Below are 18,459 nucleotides of genomic sequence, written 5' to 3' on the forward strand. Positions count from 1 at the left end.
ACAGTTTAAGCCACAGAACTTTTATTTAAGGAAAATTATTACTTAGTCATGCATTGATGCCAATAACAGACTAACAGAAAATATGACATCAATATACACTGTGTAACATTTTAATGCATTTTCATTGCTCTTAATGAATGTTTTCTCAGGAATTTGTCAATGGTTGCTATTTTGTGTTTTGTAAGAAATAAAAACATTCTTCTCAATTAATGAGAGGGTTTTTAGGTGAAGTGCCTTTAGCTTACTCATGATATATATAAAATATGTTATTCTGAAATTGATAGCTAGAATGAATATTAAATGAAAAAGGAAATCTGTCTAAACCCCAGCTACCTTTTCTTCCAGGCTGGAGTCTTTAAACATCAGTGAGAAAGGCTTGATATGCTCTCTTCTCAACTTATCGCCACTCCGTAAGTCGATGATGCTCTCTATGCGCTTGTTAATTTCCTCAGGACCAGAGTGGACATGCAAAGCTTGTGCAAGATGGTTTGGAAGCAGATTTATTGAATTTCTCGTTAGGGCAGCCAGAGTCTAGGGGAAAGCACATGCAAATAGAATGAACCTGCTTGTCCCCTTTTCATTCAGTTCACAAAAAGAAAAGCATACACAAATTATAAAAACTAAAACAGAATGAACCTGCTTGTCCTATTTTCATTCAGTCACCAAAAGAAAAGCATACACAAATTATAAACACTCAAACTTAACAGAAAAATGCAACAGTCTCTTAATCAGACAGGCTCATAGCAGCTCATGCGTCTCCCAGTGATTCATTTAAAGGTATTGACACCAAGGGTGACAAAAAGCTCCCATACTGTACAAGTAGTAACGTCATAATGGACGTCATAATGATAAACAGTTACATAGGACCATTAATAATGAGTATACAGCACATAATAAAAATACAAATAAATGTGACAAGAGGTATTTAAAACAAATATACAGTGACAAAAATCAAAACAAAAAAAAACACATAATTTCCTATTTACGATAAGAAAAATATATATATAAATAGAACAAGAAAAAATATATATAGAGTTGCAGTTCTCAAGACTATTCATCCAGAGATCCCAATGTACTGATGTTGGACAGACTATTTACAGCTGAACCAGAGCATTTTGGTTTTCTAGTTAATCTAGCTAGTTATAGTATCTAGTGAACACTCCCTTGGTGACGAGACAAAACACACTTTTAACCATAGACTTAAAACTGGTTTAATCATTGGTGACAGCTAGCTAGTTCATATGGACAGTGAAAAGGCATTTAGCTACAATACGACTGGTGGGTGTAAATTACCACTAAACCAGTGTTGTATCAAGCCGCTTGCCAAAGGGCAACTGAATCAGCACCTCTGATATTACGTTTGTATTTTTCATTGAGCTAACACTGAAATGTGACTGTGTAGTTACAGATATGTAATAATCAGCCGTTTTAACCTTGGAATGGATTAGGAGAAGTCTGCAAGGTGATATCGGTTTAAGTAACAGATGAGATACGTGTTACACAATATGACTGCTAACTGGAAATTGCTGGCAATTTTTTTTCCCTCAAGGCCCCCATTGTAACCAATTCAGCTGGGATAATGATCTGGTTTCTAAATTGGTTCCTAATAACTGACAGGTGGCTAATTTAACTACATCTGTCCTGAAATAGAGATGATTTATAACAAGTTCAAGTGATACAGCTCAATATTGATGACTCAATTAAGTAAGCTAAGTTCCTGACGTTAGCTATCCATTATTAGCTATTAGACGCAATACTGACGATTGATGACACCCATTAACAGAATAACCCTGTGTGAAGCCTTGAATGTAGTTATGACATGTGACTCATCTGTATGAGTGTGTGCCTGCAGGTGTCTGTTTTCAATCGAATGTCTGGCCAACTGGGTCTTGTGTCCTTCATGCCAACACACACTTCAAACGAGTACCTCATGTGGCTTTATGGTAATCCATTACATTAAGAGCCTGTTTGAAGTTAACCGTTTGGAGTTTTGTCGTTGCTACCGTATGTGTCCGGACAGGCCACATCTATGTCACCAGGTGAGTCACTGGCGGTCAGACATGGAAACAGCTGAAGGATAAAACAGGGAAAACTTTGGCTGAGCGGGGAGGGGGGCTGGGGAGGGAGGGGGGGGGCCTGGGGAGGGTGCTAGGGACTGGGTTCAAAAACACTAGGAGACTATTTTGGATTGGATTTTGTTGATTTGAAGCAAGTCCGTCACTAGGCAACCAGAACTGTCAAATAATCTTGTCTCGTTTCGCACAGCCGCCTGGGAGCAGGCCACTTTGTGCTGACATGGGTTAGGGACATACCAAAGGCCAGTCAGTGGAGGTGGATGTCTGACCACCTCTAATATACTAGGTGATGTGGACTAAGCAGTCACTCTGGGGTCACGCTCTGAACTCTGAAATGTCCTCACCGGCACAATCCCAGATGGATGATCAAAACAACCAGCATTGCCATAAAGTTCCAAGTGTGATGGCTACAAAATGATGGAAGGCCCATCAGAAGCAGCTTATGAGCACGGACTGTGTTTTCGTGTTGCTGTTTAACTGTTCCAGAAAAGAAACCTTATAATATACTGCTTGGAGACATCTTGACCCACTGCTAAAACTCATTATGCAATTCATTCCTATGACACATTTTGTTCATAAAAATAATTATTTGAGTCATTAACTTACATTATTATTTGTGTCCTTAAAGGTCTAACTGTAGCATCCTTCAAGCCTAATTCTGGACTCAGAAACTCAGAGATAAACCTACATTCATGAACAGAGGTTTAGTCCGATGCGTTTCAAAGCGGCTGCAAACGTGCGACAAGCATTAAGACCACAAGCGTCACCGTAAGCACCATAGCTCCATCTCTCAAAACGGTCAACTCAGAGCGGTCCTGTGGTCCAGTGGACTGAGCAGAAAACAAGTGAAAATCAAGGGACGCTGTTCCGTGAGGCCTGGCACATGGAATTCACCAAAATAAGAGGGACGAAGGGAGCCGAGATGGGGGGGGTGGGGGGAGAGAGGGGGAAGAGAGTGGTGGTTAATGATGACTCCTCAGTGGAACAGAATGCGTGGAGGAAGAGATGTGTCTGTCAGAATATTGTTCTCCGGTGTTTTTCTCTCTCTTCCACGTCCTGTCCAGCAGACAATCAGACTTCAAAAGCCCACGATAACTGGCAGAAGCAATAATATCAGCAGACGTGGGTCCAGAGACAGTCACAGGACAGCCAGTCAAAAAAGAAGAGACAAGAATTTGGAGCGCATGCAAAAACATGTCAACATGCACAAAACCTTTCAGTATCACAATCGCGGGTTAAATATGGTAGAGCAAATCATTGAGGTGTCAGCGAAATGGTAGACAAATGAAGATGAACTCAAGCCGACAGCCATTGTAAAAGGTATTGAAGGTTCTTCTCTTTGTAAGTGGCTTTTCGCCGTGCTCAGTAGGCATTCTCTCTCTTGCAAGAGAAGCATTTCCCATGTGAGCTTGCGGTTCCTCTATGACATCAGGCAGGATTATGTGAGTGCGGGAACAGCTGGCTCTTGTCTACTTATCATCCCCTCATCTCAAGCGCCACAAGCTTGACTTAAAAAAAAAGGAGTGGGACATCTTGCTTTCTCTAGCATCTCTGGTTTCAGTACTGCTCCAGCTAAAATGCTATTTTTGTATTTGCCCTTGGGCTACACACAACCTAAAGTCACCAAGCTCTTAATTCTGATATTTCTCTTATTTAGACTGTGGGAGTGCAACGTTGCTCCAAGCACTGGTCAGTAGTAAGGTCTATGACTGGACGGTTAAACATTCAATACACCTGAGACAGAGAACCAGATTTGGCCTTGAAAATGACAACCAATAGACAGGGGAAATAATCAAAAAGTACACAGTGTAACAGTATCACAGATTAAAAAGGGGAAAAAAGGTCAAACAAATCAATTTTTTAATTGTATTTCCTCTGAACACATCAACAACACTTGAATTTGTTTCTGCCAGCTGAGATGTTTAAATCTGCCCTGGGAGGAATAAGCCAGCAGCACCGACCCATACCAGTCTATGAAGCTAACCTACATCACAGCCTGGGCAGAACGCCATGCAACATAATCACAACCCAGATATTTCTGACAATGTTTTCTCTGAGAATATTTCACATGTTATCAAGGTACAACAATTCCACTGCATGAAAAGATTACCTCTGCCCTCCCATCGTTGATTTAACAGTAGGGCCAACAGAAATGGATTAGTACTCTGTAATCCCAGGGAATCCGAACAATATCATTATTTGATTTCCTCAATTTATTTTGTGTTCCAACCCCTGGCCATGGTCCAAGAGCTGTAAAAAGCTTCCCTTCCACCTCGTCCTTATTTTAAAACCACAGGCCTGAGCAAACACGTTATGGAAACACTAGGCTAGAACAACCCACTATTTCGGGCAGACAAAGAGACCTCAGAAGCTTGCGCCGATGTTCAACTTTCACAGCCAGAAACGAAATAATAAACATATTTGTTTTGGTGCATTTTGCGTACCGCAGTTTTCAGAGGCCAAGAGCAGAATCTGTCACGCGCAGTGCTAGCCGTTTGAGGTGAAAGCCTTGTGACAGCAGTATGTGCCATAAATAGCCAATTGGGAGAGAGAGGCAGGTGAAAACGAAGACCACAGAAAGGAAAAGTAACCAAATCTCACAGCGGTAGCCCCAATGGGCACGTAGTCACATGCTACTTGTTGGTAGTCCAGACGATGGAGGAGTGGGCCGTCCTCACCCAGTGTGAGGCCCAACTGGGCTGCATCCCAAAGGGATGTATTCCCTGTGTCAGTGGTTCTGGAGTCAGGGAACCCACTCGCACAGGACGCATTTGGACTGTAGCTCCGGACAGGCACACAAATGGTCAGACCCCTCTGGGACTTGAACTCCGTGCGTTTGTCCTGGCTACAACTGAAATGTCTGCTGTTGGGGTCGCCACTGGGACGGTGTTCAGTGGGCCCTGTTCAAAAGCATCTAGTGTTGTTCAAGAAACAGCAAAAAAACCTGTCCTGGTGTGAGAATAGGAAAACACTGATACAGTTGTGGCCAACAATACAGGATTTATACAACTTAATTACTGTTTAACATGTGTATGCTAAAATGAAGTTTGTTCCAAAAATTGATAATTACTAATAATTCATTGTGAAAAAAAAATCATGCATTTCATTTTAAAATGTCCTTTTATAATGGCTTTTAAAAAATAATAAATAGAAACTGACCTTGTATGGACTTCTTATCAAGCGGAAATTATTTATGTGGGGTAGAAAGACATGTCTTGAAACAGAAGCAGACTGTTCATAATGAATGCCAGGGCTGTGGTATTCTGATTTGTTTCTTGGCGTTTTTTTTGACAACCTCCTGTCTCTTGTGCACTCAAATGGCATCAGTGACCCGACAAGCATGTCGTAATAAGTCGGGGCATTGGAGAGCAGCCATTCAAGCAACCATTGTAAGCAAATATAAGTAGACTATCAGGAGAACATGCACACACGCATACATGCACACACACACAGACACACACACACACGGCAGCAGCATATTAATGGAGAAACAGAATCAGACAAACTAATGGAGGGAGGGAAGAGAGGGTGAGAGCCCAGAGGTTGAAAGCACATGAGAGGGAGAACTTTTGCCCAAAGGAAGAGAAGTGACAAAATAAAAGACACGTCAGGATGCCACAGAGGAGCTTTTGATATGCAAAGACAGAGCCTTTTCAAACCAACGTCCTGTCAGCGTATCATTGTTCCACAAACAAAGGAGCCTGGATTTATGAGAAATAACATTCCATTGAATTAAAATGTAGCCATGGTGGTTAGACGGCATCATATATACTCCAGAGAAATACAGCACAGTGCTATGAGGTAAACTCGCAGATTGGCAGTTTGAAATTGCAGTTAGAATATGTGCTGTTCATATGTTCAAGCCTATTATTATTATGTGTTGTCATTAAGTATTGTTGCCATGCGGTCAGTCAAGCTTGACGCTGGTGTAGTGGGTAAGGCATGAAGCATTATAATCTCAACGCTACTCGCCTTGTTTTGTCTACCATCTTATTTTCATCTCTTTGGCAAAATAAAATGTTTCTACTTACTGTTGTTTATCTTGCCCTGTACCATGTGTGTATCTGGCCCCATCCCTGTACCATGTTTCTATCTAGCCCCATCCCCATACCATGAGTGTATCTGGCCCCATCCCCGTACCATGTGTGTATCTGGCCCCAACCCCGTACCATGTGTGTATCTGGTCCCATCCCCGTACCATGTGTGTATCTGGCCCCATCCCCGTACCATGAGTGTATCTGGCCCCATCCCCGTACCATGTGTGTATCTGGCCCCAACCCCGTACCATGTGTGTATCTGGTCCCATCCCCGTACCATGTGTGTATCTGGCCCCATCCCCGTACCATGAGTGTATCTGGCCCCATCCCCGTACCATGAGTGTATCTGGCCCCATCCCCGTACCATGTGTGTATCTGGCCCCATCCCCGTACCATGTGTGTATCTGGCCCCATCCCTGTACCATGAGTGTATCTGGCCCCATCCCCGTACCATGTGTGTATCTGGCCCCATCCCCGTACCATGAGTGTATCTGGCCCCATCCCCGTACCATGTGTGTATCTGGCCCCATCCCCGTACCATGTGTGTATCTGGCCCCATCCCCGTACCATGTGTGTATCTGGCCCCATCCCCGTACCATGTGTGTATCTGGCCCCATCCCCGTACCATGAGTGTATCTGGCCCCATCCCCGTACCATGTGTGTATCTGGCCCCATCCCCGTACCATGTGTGTATCTGGCCCCATCCCCGTACCATGTGTGTATATGGCCCCATCCCCGTACCATGTGTGTATCTGGCCCCATCCCTGTACCATGAGTGTATCTGGCCCCATCCCCGTACCATGTGTGTCACATTACATATTACATATGGCATCCCTGTTACAGCCCGATAGGGGAAATCAGTCAGTTCGACCGAAACAGGAAGTCAGTCAGTTCAGCGCATCGTGGTCGCACTCACTTGATTGACAACATCAGTTAACTTGCAGGCACCTGATCCGCCTGAGACCGTCGCTAGAGTGCAATATGTCTGGGATATGCCTGCCGACAATGCCACCCTTCACCCATAGAGATGCATGGCAAACAAGCACTGTCCCGCGGTGCTCCTGGTCACACCTCATCCAGCGCGAATCTAGACTGTGGTGGTCAGCTTGGCACTATGAAAGGTTGGTGAAAGCTAAGTCTACTGTATTCGGTATCAGTAGACATTTGGCTGTTGAAAGGAGAGAATGGCTGCGCAAAGACGTGTCGCCTAACTGGCAAACTGCATTGAAACAGATCCCTTCTCACTGCCAACATTGCTGGAAAATACTGCTCCCCCAATGTATTGTGTATTGTAATGCATATGAGTAACGTGTGTGTGATTTATGTGTGTTTGTGTGCGCGTGTGCGTATGTGCTTGGAGAGGCTGGAGGGTAGGGTAAGCTTGGGTGTTCATATGTGTGGCGCTGCTGGACTATGACTGCTGCAATCTTCTTCATTATTACTGTCACAAAGGAACCAGTCATCCGAACGTCTTACCCCTGCATTGAGTTACAGCCAGGTAAATCTCCAGAGGTATGATGTCACTACTAAACATACCACCAACAGCATAGCCTGCAATGATCCAATCCGAGACAGCCGACTCGAAAAATAACTTTATGCCAGCGACTGAGTGCCGAAACTCCCTTCAGGTTATGCTGAATTCAACACTCACTCCAATATTCATATCTGAATACATTTTGAGCTCAGAATATTTTGCCCGAGGCTAAGAAATGACTGATTCCCAACCAGAAATAACATAGAGTCAAAATGCACAGCTAAAACGTGATCACTCATTTCTTTCCATTTCCTCTCTCTCGTCGATGTGGTCACGATAATATGCTTGTGTTATGGTTGTCCACGAACTCACATGATTTAATTCATGACTACATGGTCCAGCAGTTCGCTTTAATCCTGGCAGGACATTCTTACGAACATCAGACAACTAGGACAAATGACATTGTTTTGACAGTATATTGCTATCTTTATGGCCACATTGTTAGTGGTTTGAAACACCAGAATGTGTGGCAACTGAGCTGCCACCAACAACTGTACTAAAAGATACGTCATCATCCTTAGATGTTTTGAAACATAACTTTATAAGGTGTGGTGCAACACCTTGCCAGAGACTGGGAGCACTACCTGAACAACTATTATGGTGTTAATAAATTCTACTTAGTGCAGAATTAGATCATGTATTTGGGAGGTTCAACAGAAAAATGTGCTTTTGTACCACTAAAATATATAAACGTTGGAATAGGTGGTCTTACTATTGAATATCATTTTGCCTGATGGTTTCATACTTGACACCTAACACCTCAGCCAGCTGCCTAAATATTTTCTCCGTGTGGCCGTGCGTGTAAAATTCTCATGAATATTGTCTCCTCCTCTGTTATTAAATGGTAATTTAAATGCTGAAAAGTCTATTGTCTATAGGCCATTTTAGACTATCAATAAGTAGTTTATTTGCATTTAATCAAAACCCTTCCTGTACATCACTTACATTGGGGTTTGAATTTAAACCCCCTCACCATGGCTGTGTTACCAGCTGGTGAACACATTTCACACAGGTTACACATTTAGACGTATAACCTTTTGCATCTAACCAAGTTCAACACATTCGAAACGTGAAGTAAATGTTTCATTTACATCACACTATATTTTGTACGTACACGTTTATATAGCAGGTCCCAGATCTCAGGTTGGAGATAATTACTTTTCATGATTTCATTAAACAATCATGGTGTTTTGGGTCTTCCTTTTATTTTGAGAACACCATCTCTAATTGTCCACCACTAAACGCATGTCCACCACACAGTCATTGTCACTGAAAACTGCCCATTGTGCTCACTCACTGCAAGACGAAAAAAGGCTAACAAACAAACTGATAAATCCCGAATAATTTCGTGGCTACACGAACGCAGTGATGGAAGAATCTGGACTTACATTCTGCTTGCCCACAATGTTGTCAAAGGGCAGCTCAGGACTCCAGGAGCCCTCGTTGAAGGTGGTGCTGCTGGCTCGCCGGTCCGTACTGGTCGCCTCCTTCATGATGTCCTCAGGCAGTGTGAGCAGACTGTCCTCGGGCTGCTTGATCAGGTATGTCTCGATGTTGTGGCGCCGCAGGAATTCGTTGCGGTCCTCGCCGTGGCCCTCCTCCACCTCGTAGTCTCCGTTCAGGCAGTCCAGGGACGCCTTGGAAATGTGGATTCGCCTGAGGGGAAACTCTGGCGGGTCACACTTCATTTGTAAAGGTCAGTATAGCCGTATTCTGTGCCACTGAAAAACTGAAATCCCCGGAAAATGTATTCACACGCATCCGTTTGCCAGGGTTACGGTGGCGATGAGGGTGGAATGAATGGTTGAAGTGGTGGTAAGAATTTCACGTGTCTTTGATCAAGTGCGTAAAACACGATTTAGGCGGTATGAAAACATCAGAGGCGGTGTGCTAACGTTTTGTGTCGTATTACCTTGGAAACAATGCAAACGATTGTTCTTGTGTTAAATAAGGTTAACTGGTTATCAATAAGACTTTGACCATTTTACTGGTAGGTGTGTCCATTGTCAAAGGCCTTTTCTTTGTAAGATTTTGAATTAAATTCCTGTCTCCAATTATGGCAAGGTACATTATGACACATGGTTTGCAGAAAATTATTCATCTGCCCTTGAGTTCCCCCAGAGACTTCCTGGTCCTTTCCACTTGGTGGGTCCTTGTTATTGACTTTGTCAGTAAAACCTCCAATGCTTAGGACCCAATTTGACCCTTCTTAGCTATTGATGGCGCACAACTACTGAAAGTCAGAGGTAGGCAAATTCAGTGCTAGAAATAACTTCTGTTTCTTTGTTTCTATCGGCTAGTTAATCGTATGCATCTTGGGGTTGCAGATCTGAACACTTCCAATCTGACATTAAATCTCATAGCTATGCAATGAAACGACATCATACTTCCCATTGTAGCATGTTATGCAGTTTCATTAAATTTAGTGCCGAGGAATGTGCGGATTCAGAGCCTACTGATATCAACTCCAGCAGCTGATGTTGGCTGACGCTGTGGAGAAAAACGTCACAATATGACTTATGGCTGGAGTTCAAAACCCCACGTGATCCAAATCCAACCACATGTAATGGCCCTGTGATTGTAAACCAATCAGGATAAAAGTGTTTCGAAATGGTTATTTGGCGCAAGGATTTCAGCCTTACTGCAGGATGCTTATTTGTTGATGGACATTTTCAGAGGTTGGGATTATGGCACACAGAAAGGAATCCCCCCCCAGGGCAGCCAAAGGGATGTACTGTACAGAGCATTCACAGAAACATGTGACTCCAGCCCTTTCCTCTAGCTTAACATGAAATAACTGGATAAAAAATGATCCCCGTTGGTCATTAGTCCAACCACCTATTTCACCCCTTCAAAGCTGAGATATGCAGAGTGTACAGTAGTAATCATTTGATTAAACGTCGGCTCACCCTGGGATCCCCCCTGACTCCAGCTTGTTGGCGATGTCCACGTCCCACGACCACACGTCAAACTGCCACTTCCTTAGTCCCAGTACCCCACACAGAACCGAGCCTGAGTGGATCCCAATTCGCATGTCGATGTCATGCTTGGTGCGTGACCTTACATATCTATATGGGGGAATAGTCAATAGGAAAGGCATTTGTGATCTGTCTCAACTGGTACAATGTAATCTAAAGGAAAACGATTAAGCGTTGTATAACTACATCTTGAGCATAATTTTTGAAAACATCAAAGTATTTTGATTTGCCACAACAATGACTGGTACTTAAAACACACAATGGTGGAAAAATGTCAAATAAACAATATCAGCTTCAGAATCATTTTAATTTAAAGGAATGGAATAGCATGGTTGATAACCTAGCATTTTTATTCGTTCTCACGTCCTTTTTAGTGAAATTGTATGCATTTTTTTAATTGTGTGTTTACACATTAAGCCTATGTTTGTTTCACATTTCCACCATAGCTGAAAGTGTAACAACGTGGACATCCAAACCCATTCCCATATAATTCCTCGTTCTATGCTATTTCATGCCGTTAAAGGATGTTGACCGATATGAGCAGACAAGCGCTCAACGAGATTCAACCCAGGTGGTTAAATTCAATAGCTTTCAATATTATATTCAATAGGTTTTTATCACCCTGACACAGACACTGATGCAATCGCTCAGCGGGGGATTGACTGAAAGGTGTGGCTGCTGAGAGTTTGAAAGTGTTTGATCTACCCCCCAAGTTGCATTCTCTATATAGGGCACGACTTATGTACAGATAAGCTCTGGTCAAAAGAAGTGCAGTATGTAGGGAAGAGGGTGTCATTTGGGATGCGGTCGTGGTTAAAAAGCACTGAAGCTGACAATGTGACACTTAACCGTGTCAACACATTTGCGCCGAGGCAGCCATAATGGGTCTGTCAGCCAAAGGGTTCTTAGCGGGGGACCTGCCTCTTGTTGGCTTTCTGTTCTCAGAAAGGACTATTGGCTGGCTCATTCTAACGGTCTACTTCACTACATTAGCCTTTGTCAAACCCAGGTCTGTAGAATGGCACCGGTCTGGGGCAAATCCCTGGTGAAAACGTCTTAGTGGTTCCAATAAATGTGTCCAAATCCACTGAATGCATTCACGTCACTTCCAACCGATGGGTCTAAATCCTCCCCACTGAAATTTGATTTAATGGATTTGACATATTTCTGTTTGTTATTTCGGGGTGGTGTTTGAGATGATTGTGGTATTCTAAAGTATTCTAAATGAAAAAGTCTAATTACCTGACATTTTCAGATATCACTGATATTATTATGTTATTATCTTCTTTAAACAATAAAATGTGTCATGGTGGTAGACATAATAATTAAAAATGCATATAAAGAGTCATGCAAAATCAGTTGGTACCTGGCACAAAAAGCTAAGTTGAACTAACATAATTCAAGCTGCTAAACTCTCGCTCTACAACACACACACAGACACACACACACACACACACACACACGCATGCACATGAGTACACACACATCCCTCTTCATAATTTCTCACGTTTATATTTCACACGTATGTGTCTCACTGTCGATTTTCACATTCTCTTGCAGGACAATGAGCAATGTCAAACAAGAGGACAAAGTATTTAACAGCAAAAGCTCCTGAACCTAACAAGCGCATATTGTGGCCCTCATTAGCCATTAAAGACATGAAGAGTAAAACAAAGACGATGTGTGCTTTCCGATAATCACTGCTATTACAGCATTAACAAGACCTTTTTTTTATAGCACACAGAAACCTTTATATGTCAGATGAGACAAAAACAGCTTCAGGCCAACCAGAAACACTAATCCAGTGAGTAAGAGCACAATAAAACCTAACACCCTTTTACCTGATGGTCTTAATCATACTGAGGCCCATCTCTACACAGCAATGGGCGTGGTCCTGTCGAGGCTCAGGGAGTCCGGACACACAGTAGTAGCAGTCTCCCAAGATCTTTATCCTCAAACAATGGTGCTCCTAGAAAGGTTTTTTTTGGGGGGGCAGAAAAAGAATGACCACAGACAGGTTAAAACACGATCCACTGGGACACTTTTTTTATTATCACAGAATTCTATGCAGTTTGTGTTGTTCTCATGTACTGTATGCATTTTTTGACACACATTAGTACATACATTATGTTGTCTTGTACCAGAAATGATTGGAGCGCAGTTTGACTGAATGATGTTCAAGGACTATATGCACTTTAAAAACATTGCAAACGGACCATGTTTTTTTAACTGAAATGACTTATCACTTAGAAAAACAGCCGTTGGTGGCCTATGGAGTGGCCCACGAAAACATTCTGCTATCGAGGATAATTGAGCCGTAATTTAAAACCTCATAACATTTATTCAGGCCAGAGGGGAGGACCCACAACCCGCGGGCCAGCTCCGGCCTGTGGTAGGTTTGAGTAAATAAGTACAAATAAATTGTTTTATCGTAGCATGATATAAGATTAATACATGCATGCGTGATGTCAGATTGATATCTGTGTGCGTGATGTCAGATTAATACATGCATGCGTGATGTCAGATTAATGTGCACGCATCATCCACTTGGAATGCATTGCATGGGATCAGCCAGCCGCACATCCTCAGTTCCATCCCCGGGACCAGGCTAGATTTGCTCAGGCTAAACAAGAGTAGGTACATATTTTCAGTTGATCTGATGGAACCAAAGGCCAGAGGCGTAAGGCTCACTGTCACATAAGCTCCATAGAGGGGAAACCAAGCACAGTGACACAGAAAACCAACGCGCCTGGATCAACATGCCAAGCACTATCCGTGTTAATGTGGGGCTATGTTCTGCCACAGATTCGCAAACATTTTCATTAGATTCATCGGGAAACCATGTCATGAGAATATTTTCTGACTGGTAACAAAAGAGATTACAGAAGTAGCTCTTTAGAATAACGTACCGCATTTGAGCATTTATAAAAAATAAATAAGCAAGCTTGTTTTTACAAGTTTTAAATATGTTGAATACATTTTTTTTTATTACAAAAAATACACAGAAAACCACATGTTTTTTTATGGGCCCCAGAAACAGTAGCTGTTGCTTTTGGCAGTGGCAAGATTCCAGTGTCACTGATTATTTGGACATACTAGGATTGAAGTGAAATGTTGTGTAAACTTTGACTTCTTCGTGGGTGTGGGGGAATTAGCAATTAAGGAACAGTAGCTACTAGAATAATGTGTTTTGGTCAGATGAGTCAAAGGTGCAGTTGTTAGTCACAATGCCAGTGACAAACACTCCATGTTTGAACAGAATAACCTCATACGAACTGCAAAGGAAGGAAGCGGAGGCATTATGGTTTGGGGCTGCTTTGTTGCTTCAGGGTCTAGTCAACTTGACATTATTGAGTCAACCATGAATTCCATATTGCACCTGAGAATTCTTGAGGAGAATGTGAGGCCATCAGTCAAATATCTAAACCTGCTTTTCATCCATTATTGGACTTTGTGTGGTTTATGTGCATTACAATTGATTAACACCTTCTGAAAAATAATAATGTTCCATTCATTAAAAGTATATTCATTCATTTATGTCATCTAAATTGTTCAATTCACATAATACTGTAGTAACTTAGCAAAATGGATAATATGATAATCCGTGTGTTTGTTTTCATATATTTTTTCCTAAATGTCAGTTGTAATGTCATGAAGTCACATTTAATTGAAATTAGCAATGCTAATGCTTACGCGTTAAATAAACTCACATGGGCAAGACGGTCAAAGCGTGCAAAGAGCTCATTCAACATCCGCACCAGTTCTTGCGCGGACAGCGTCGTGGAGAGGTTAGTGAACCCTTTAACGTCTGCAAAAAGAATGCTGCATAAAATATGGATTAGTGAAATTAATATCAACATTACAAATCTAAAGTTCATTGTTTAGGAAAAGGTAAACAGTGCACAGTTTACTTAACATTGTTATTTATAAACAGTTTACAGTTTTTTGCACATAACATGAAGTAACCAAGTAACCATTAGGTAACTGTCACTGTCACTCTATTTGTATTTGCAACTGTCTTCCTGGATGGGCAAAGATACAACACGCACTTCTACAAGGTTTACAACATCGCTATTCCTAATTATTATTCACGTGTACCTAGCACGTGTACCTAATTCTTCTGCTCCAAAATACAGCAATATGATATCTAATTCTACATGAAAATGTTAGCTATATTACAATGTCATGCTGTAATATATAACTGTGAGTGCTAACAAACATACTAACATTTAGTGTGAATGTAGATTAGAAAGAATTATGTTTATGGACTTTAACTGACTTTCTTGCTAGACATTCACTTCTCATCACAGGTCCTGATAACAGTCTTAGGAAACACATTCACAAGAATGAACCAGGGCTGTTGGGTCCCTAATGGCCGTGTTAGTCTGTCCCAAAATAGAACACTCCCCCTATAGTGCACTACCTGTGATATAAATCGTGCACTACCTAGGCAAACAGTGCCATTTGGGACGCATCCTAATGTTGATGAAAATCCTCGATGCCTCCAGTAATGAGAGTGTGTCTGGAAATACTTACAGCTTGTCAAAGCGTGTCAATATCCCAAATAGCACACTATTCTCTATGGGTTTTGATCCAAATGAAGGCACTAAAGAGGGAATAGGGTGTGATTTGGCATGCACTTCAAAACCCCATCATGATGATGGCCTAACCCATTCCAATGACATTGAAAAGCACCAACTGAGAGAAAATGGCAGCACCCTCACCTGACATTCTCATAGCGGTGGATGTAGATTCTGTGAAACTGGTGCTGGAGGTGCTCATCGTCCACATTTGTCATGTCGTTGATCATCTCCAACACCACAAACCGGGGCAGAACCGATAACACCAGCCTTTCCTGTGAAGAACACGTGCATCCTGATAAATTGGTATTTCTATAATTAAAGGGGCCAGTGAAAGGTTTCTCCAGTGCTCAACGCCTGAATTGGACTGACTGATCATTCACACGCACAGAATCATACTTGCCAAATGTACACTTCATAACAGCTGTTAACAGACTCCTTTTTACTATTCATTAATAATCAGACTCAGTTAATATTAACTACTGCACATTTTTTTGCTGCACGCAGAGCACACACGTACTAACTACTGCAAATAATTTACGCTTGCACAATACAATACTTTGTATTGTCGATGCTCTGTCTTGTGGCAACTGGCACTAACTGTACATAAACATTTTGTTGAATGATCCATACCTTGTGTATTGTATTAACATGGCAAATAAAAATTGTACCTTGAAACTCACACAAAATGTCACATGAAACATGGACAGTCGTGTTTTTTATTTTTTACTCTGTCTGTTTGTGCTTTAGTCAAATTCTCTATCATTTATTGCCATGCCAAACATTCCTGTTCAGATAAAGATATCTGAACAGATATAAAGTCACCCACTTTTGCTGTTATACTCATTTTACTAGGCTAACCACTGATCTCCATCAGTTAATGGGGATGTATATTTAGAGCTTCCTGTGTTATACAGAGTTCTGCTGACCACTGTGTTATACAGCAGCTTGGCACGGCAACCACATATTCCATACAAACATGCAAGTGCTTTACATTACATTTATGCTTTCCAATCACAGCATTCAATCGCAATGACAATTCTCTATAGCACTTTAGCAAGAAGCTTAGTAACCATGTGATGTCAATATGATTCCTGGGGTTGTGCATCTACATCTTCTTGAGTTCTACAGAGTTGTTTAGAAGTAAATATAAACAGCTGTTTTCAATGAGTAGGCACAGTCTCACAGCCCTCGGATGCAACTACAAATGGAGGCTAGTGAAACAGTACACTAGAAAAGCACTGCTTGTCTGCCTGTAATGAATCAGATTACAGACTGATTACAAACTGCAGACAACCGTGCACTACAGAATAAACTAAACCACTTCCACTACAGATTTCACTCACAAAGGCCCCCTTTATCTCCAGGATAGCTAATTCTCTGCATTAAGCACCACCATCCTAGACCCGCTACAAGATAAACTCTGTCTTGTCCATGTCTTGTTCCACCTGTCAGTGGGCCTTTGACTTCCTGACCGACAGATGAAGTTGGGTCAGCTCACATCAGGCTGCTGATCCCTCAGCCCTGGAGCACCACAGCAATGTGATACGACAGCAGTTTGTCAAACAGCCTAGAAATGAGATGAAAAGTCCCATTTGATTTAAACTTAGAGGAAACTGGGTTTCCTCTGTATGTCATATAATTGGACCATTTCGGTGCATTTGATACGATAATCCATATCAAGTAGAGTCATTTGTTAAATTATAGGCATGTGGGAAAATGTAAACACTGCTGAAATGAGTCACGGATATGTCAAAGTGTTTTTATTTGTCAGATGTGCCGAATGACATGAACAGTGAAATCCTTGTGGTGTGGCAATTTAGGAAAATGTAAAGCCAAAATAACAGCAAAAGAATAATAATAGGAACAGAAAAAAAGGGGTAAATATTGGAATACGAATGGGGGCTGCTGATCTTTCTCTGTAGGTAGGTTTGGCACATGCTGCATTTAGCTGAAAATTCAGACAGAAAGCATATATCTACTCAGCACTATTTTTAACACACCCTGTGCCAGTCTGGCATCTCCCCACCCAGTATGAGTGATGCACAGAGTTGTGGTCATTATTAACAAGAAAGCAATTTCCGAACATCATCGCACAAAGGCAGACATCAAGTGGGGATAAAAACGAATGAAAGAATTGGCGGCACCCGTATGGTAAATAAAAGCCCAATCCCGAGTTCTACTATCTGTAAAAAAAGAATTTGGTGTCCCCTATAAACATGTTGTGTAATCTAATGAGGCCCTCTAAGAGTTGTTTATCAATACATGCAGTTCAGTGCCAGTGGAATGTGAATTTATAATCTTTAGCGCATGCCGTTACTTTCCAGCCAATTCTGTTCCAGCAGTCCTGTTCCAGCCAATTGCCTTCTGTGAGGCGGGCCTTCCTCCTTGGCTTGTTTTGTGAACGCTCATTTTACCTGGATGATATATATTGCATAAGTACGCCAAAGGGAGCAAATTTCGCTTACGGTAAGATATTATAATGGGCAGCCAGAGACCACGAAAGGCAAACTGCCTTTTCCTCGCATGTCTACTACAGCATACACTAAGAGAACCACAAAGAAGCTAAAGAAGACTTAGACAAGCTCTCTATTGCTAGAAACCAGAAACCATAAGCTAATGTTAGCAAGGCTAAGAAGAACATCAAACTCTGAGTTATAGCTTTTTTGGAACAGGTCATTCTATTTTTTATATTATTATTTGGAACTTCACTCTATCAGGCATTGGTGCGGAACCGCTTTCTGACCGTTGAGTAATTGCAAAATGCTGTAATTGTTTTTTTTACTGAAAAATTCCTATCTAGTGCAGCTTTGAACTCAATTAAATTGCTGATGGGTAAAAGACAATGATGAATGTGCTGGCAAGTTGGCCACGGGGGAAGAACAAAAATGTCTTTATTATTTTATTTAATTGCAAAGTATTTTGGCAAGCAGCTAAGGTCAGACAATTTAAAATGTTTAGCTTTTTTGGTAAGGCCATTTTATTTAAACATACAGCATTATATATCACTGTTGATCTCCAACTGGAGAAAGTGAGGGAAAGAAATAGAGAGGGAAAGGTAGAGAGAAAAAGGAAGTTAAAGGATAAGTTCGTAATTTTTGAACCTGCGGCCTGTTTACAGATTATCATGCTCTTAATATTTAGAAACATGTTTTTCATAAATAATTTCAGTTTTGAGTGTTTAGATTTTTCCTGCAGTTTCGGGCCTAGCATGAACATTGTATCAACAGTTACCGCTGTTTATTCTTTCTGGCT

General features: G+C 41.7%; 1 protein-coding gene across 3 annotated transcripts in view; it reads right to left on the reverse strand.

Moving 5' to 3' along the window:
* adcy8 (adenylate cyclase 8 (brain)) overlaps positions 1-18,459 on the reverse strand; it is a 74,389-nt gene that overhangs the window by 23,048 nt on the left and 32,882 nt on the right. For 2 of the 3 annotated variants that reach the window (XM_034291507.1, XM_029116136.2), the window contains 6 exons: positions 15,349-15,479; positions 14,335-14,446; positions 12,466-12,593; positions 10,556-10,714; positions 9,035-9,302; positions 334-531 (listed from right to left, as the gene is read on the reverse strand). In XM_034291507.1, the coding sequence (XP_034147398.1) occupies positions 334-531; positions 9,035-9,302; positions 10,556-10,714; positions 12,466-12,593; positions 14,335-14,446; positions 15,349-15,479 (996 nt within the window). The remainder of the gene's footprint in view (positions 1-333; positions 532-9,034; positions 9,303-10,555; positions 10,715-12,465; positions 12,594-14,334; positions 14,447-15,348; positions 15,480-18,459) is intronic. The other variant, XM_034291508.1, reaches the window with a different exon arrangement.

Source organism: Esox lucius, chromosome 3 (genome assembly GCF_011004845.1).
Source record: "Esox lucius isolate fEsoLuc1 chromosome 3, fEsoLuc1.pri, whole genome shotgun sequence".
NCBI classification, from domain to species: Eukaryota; Metazoa; Chordata; class Actinopteri; order Esociformes; family Esocidae; genus Esox; species Esox lucius.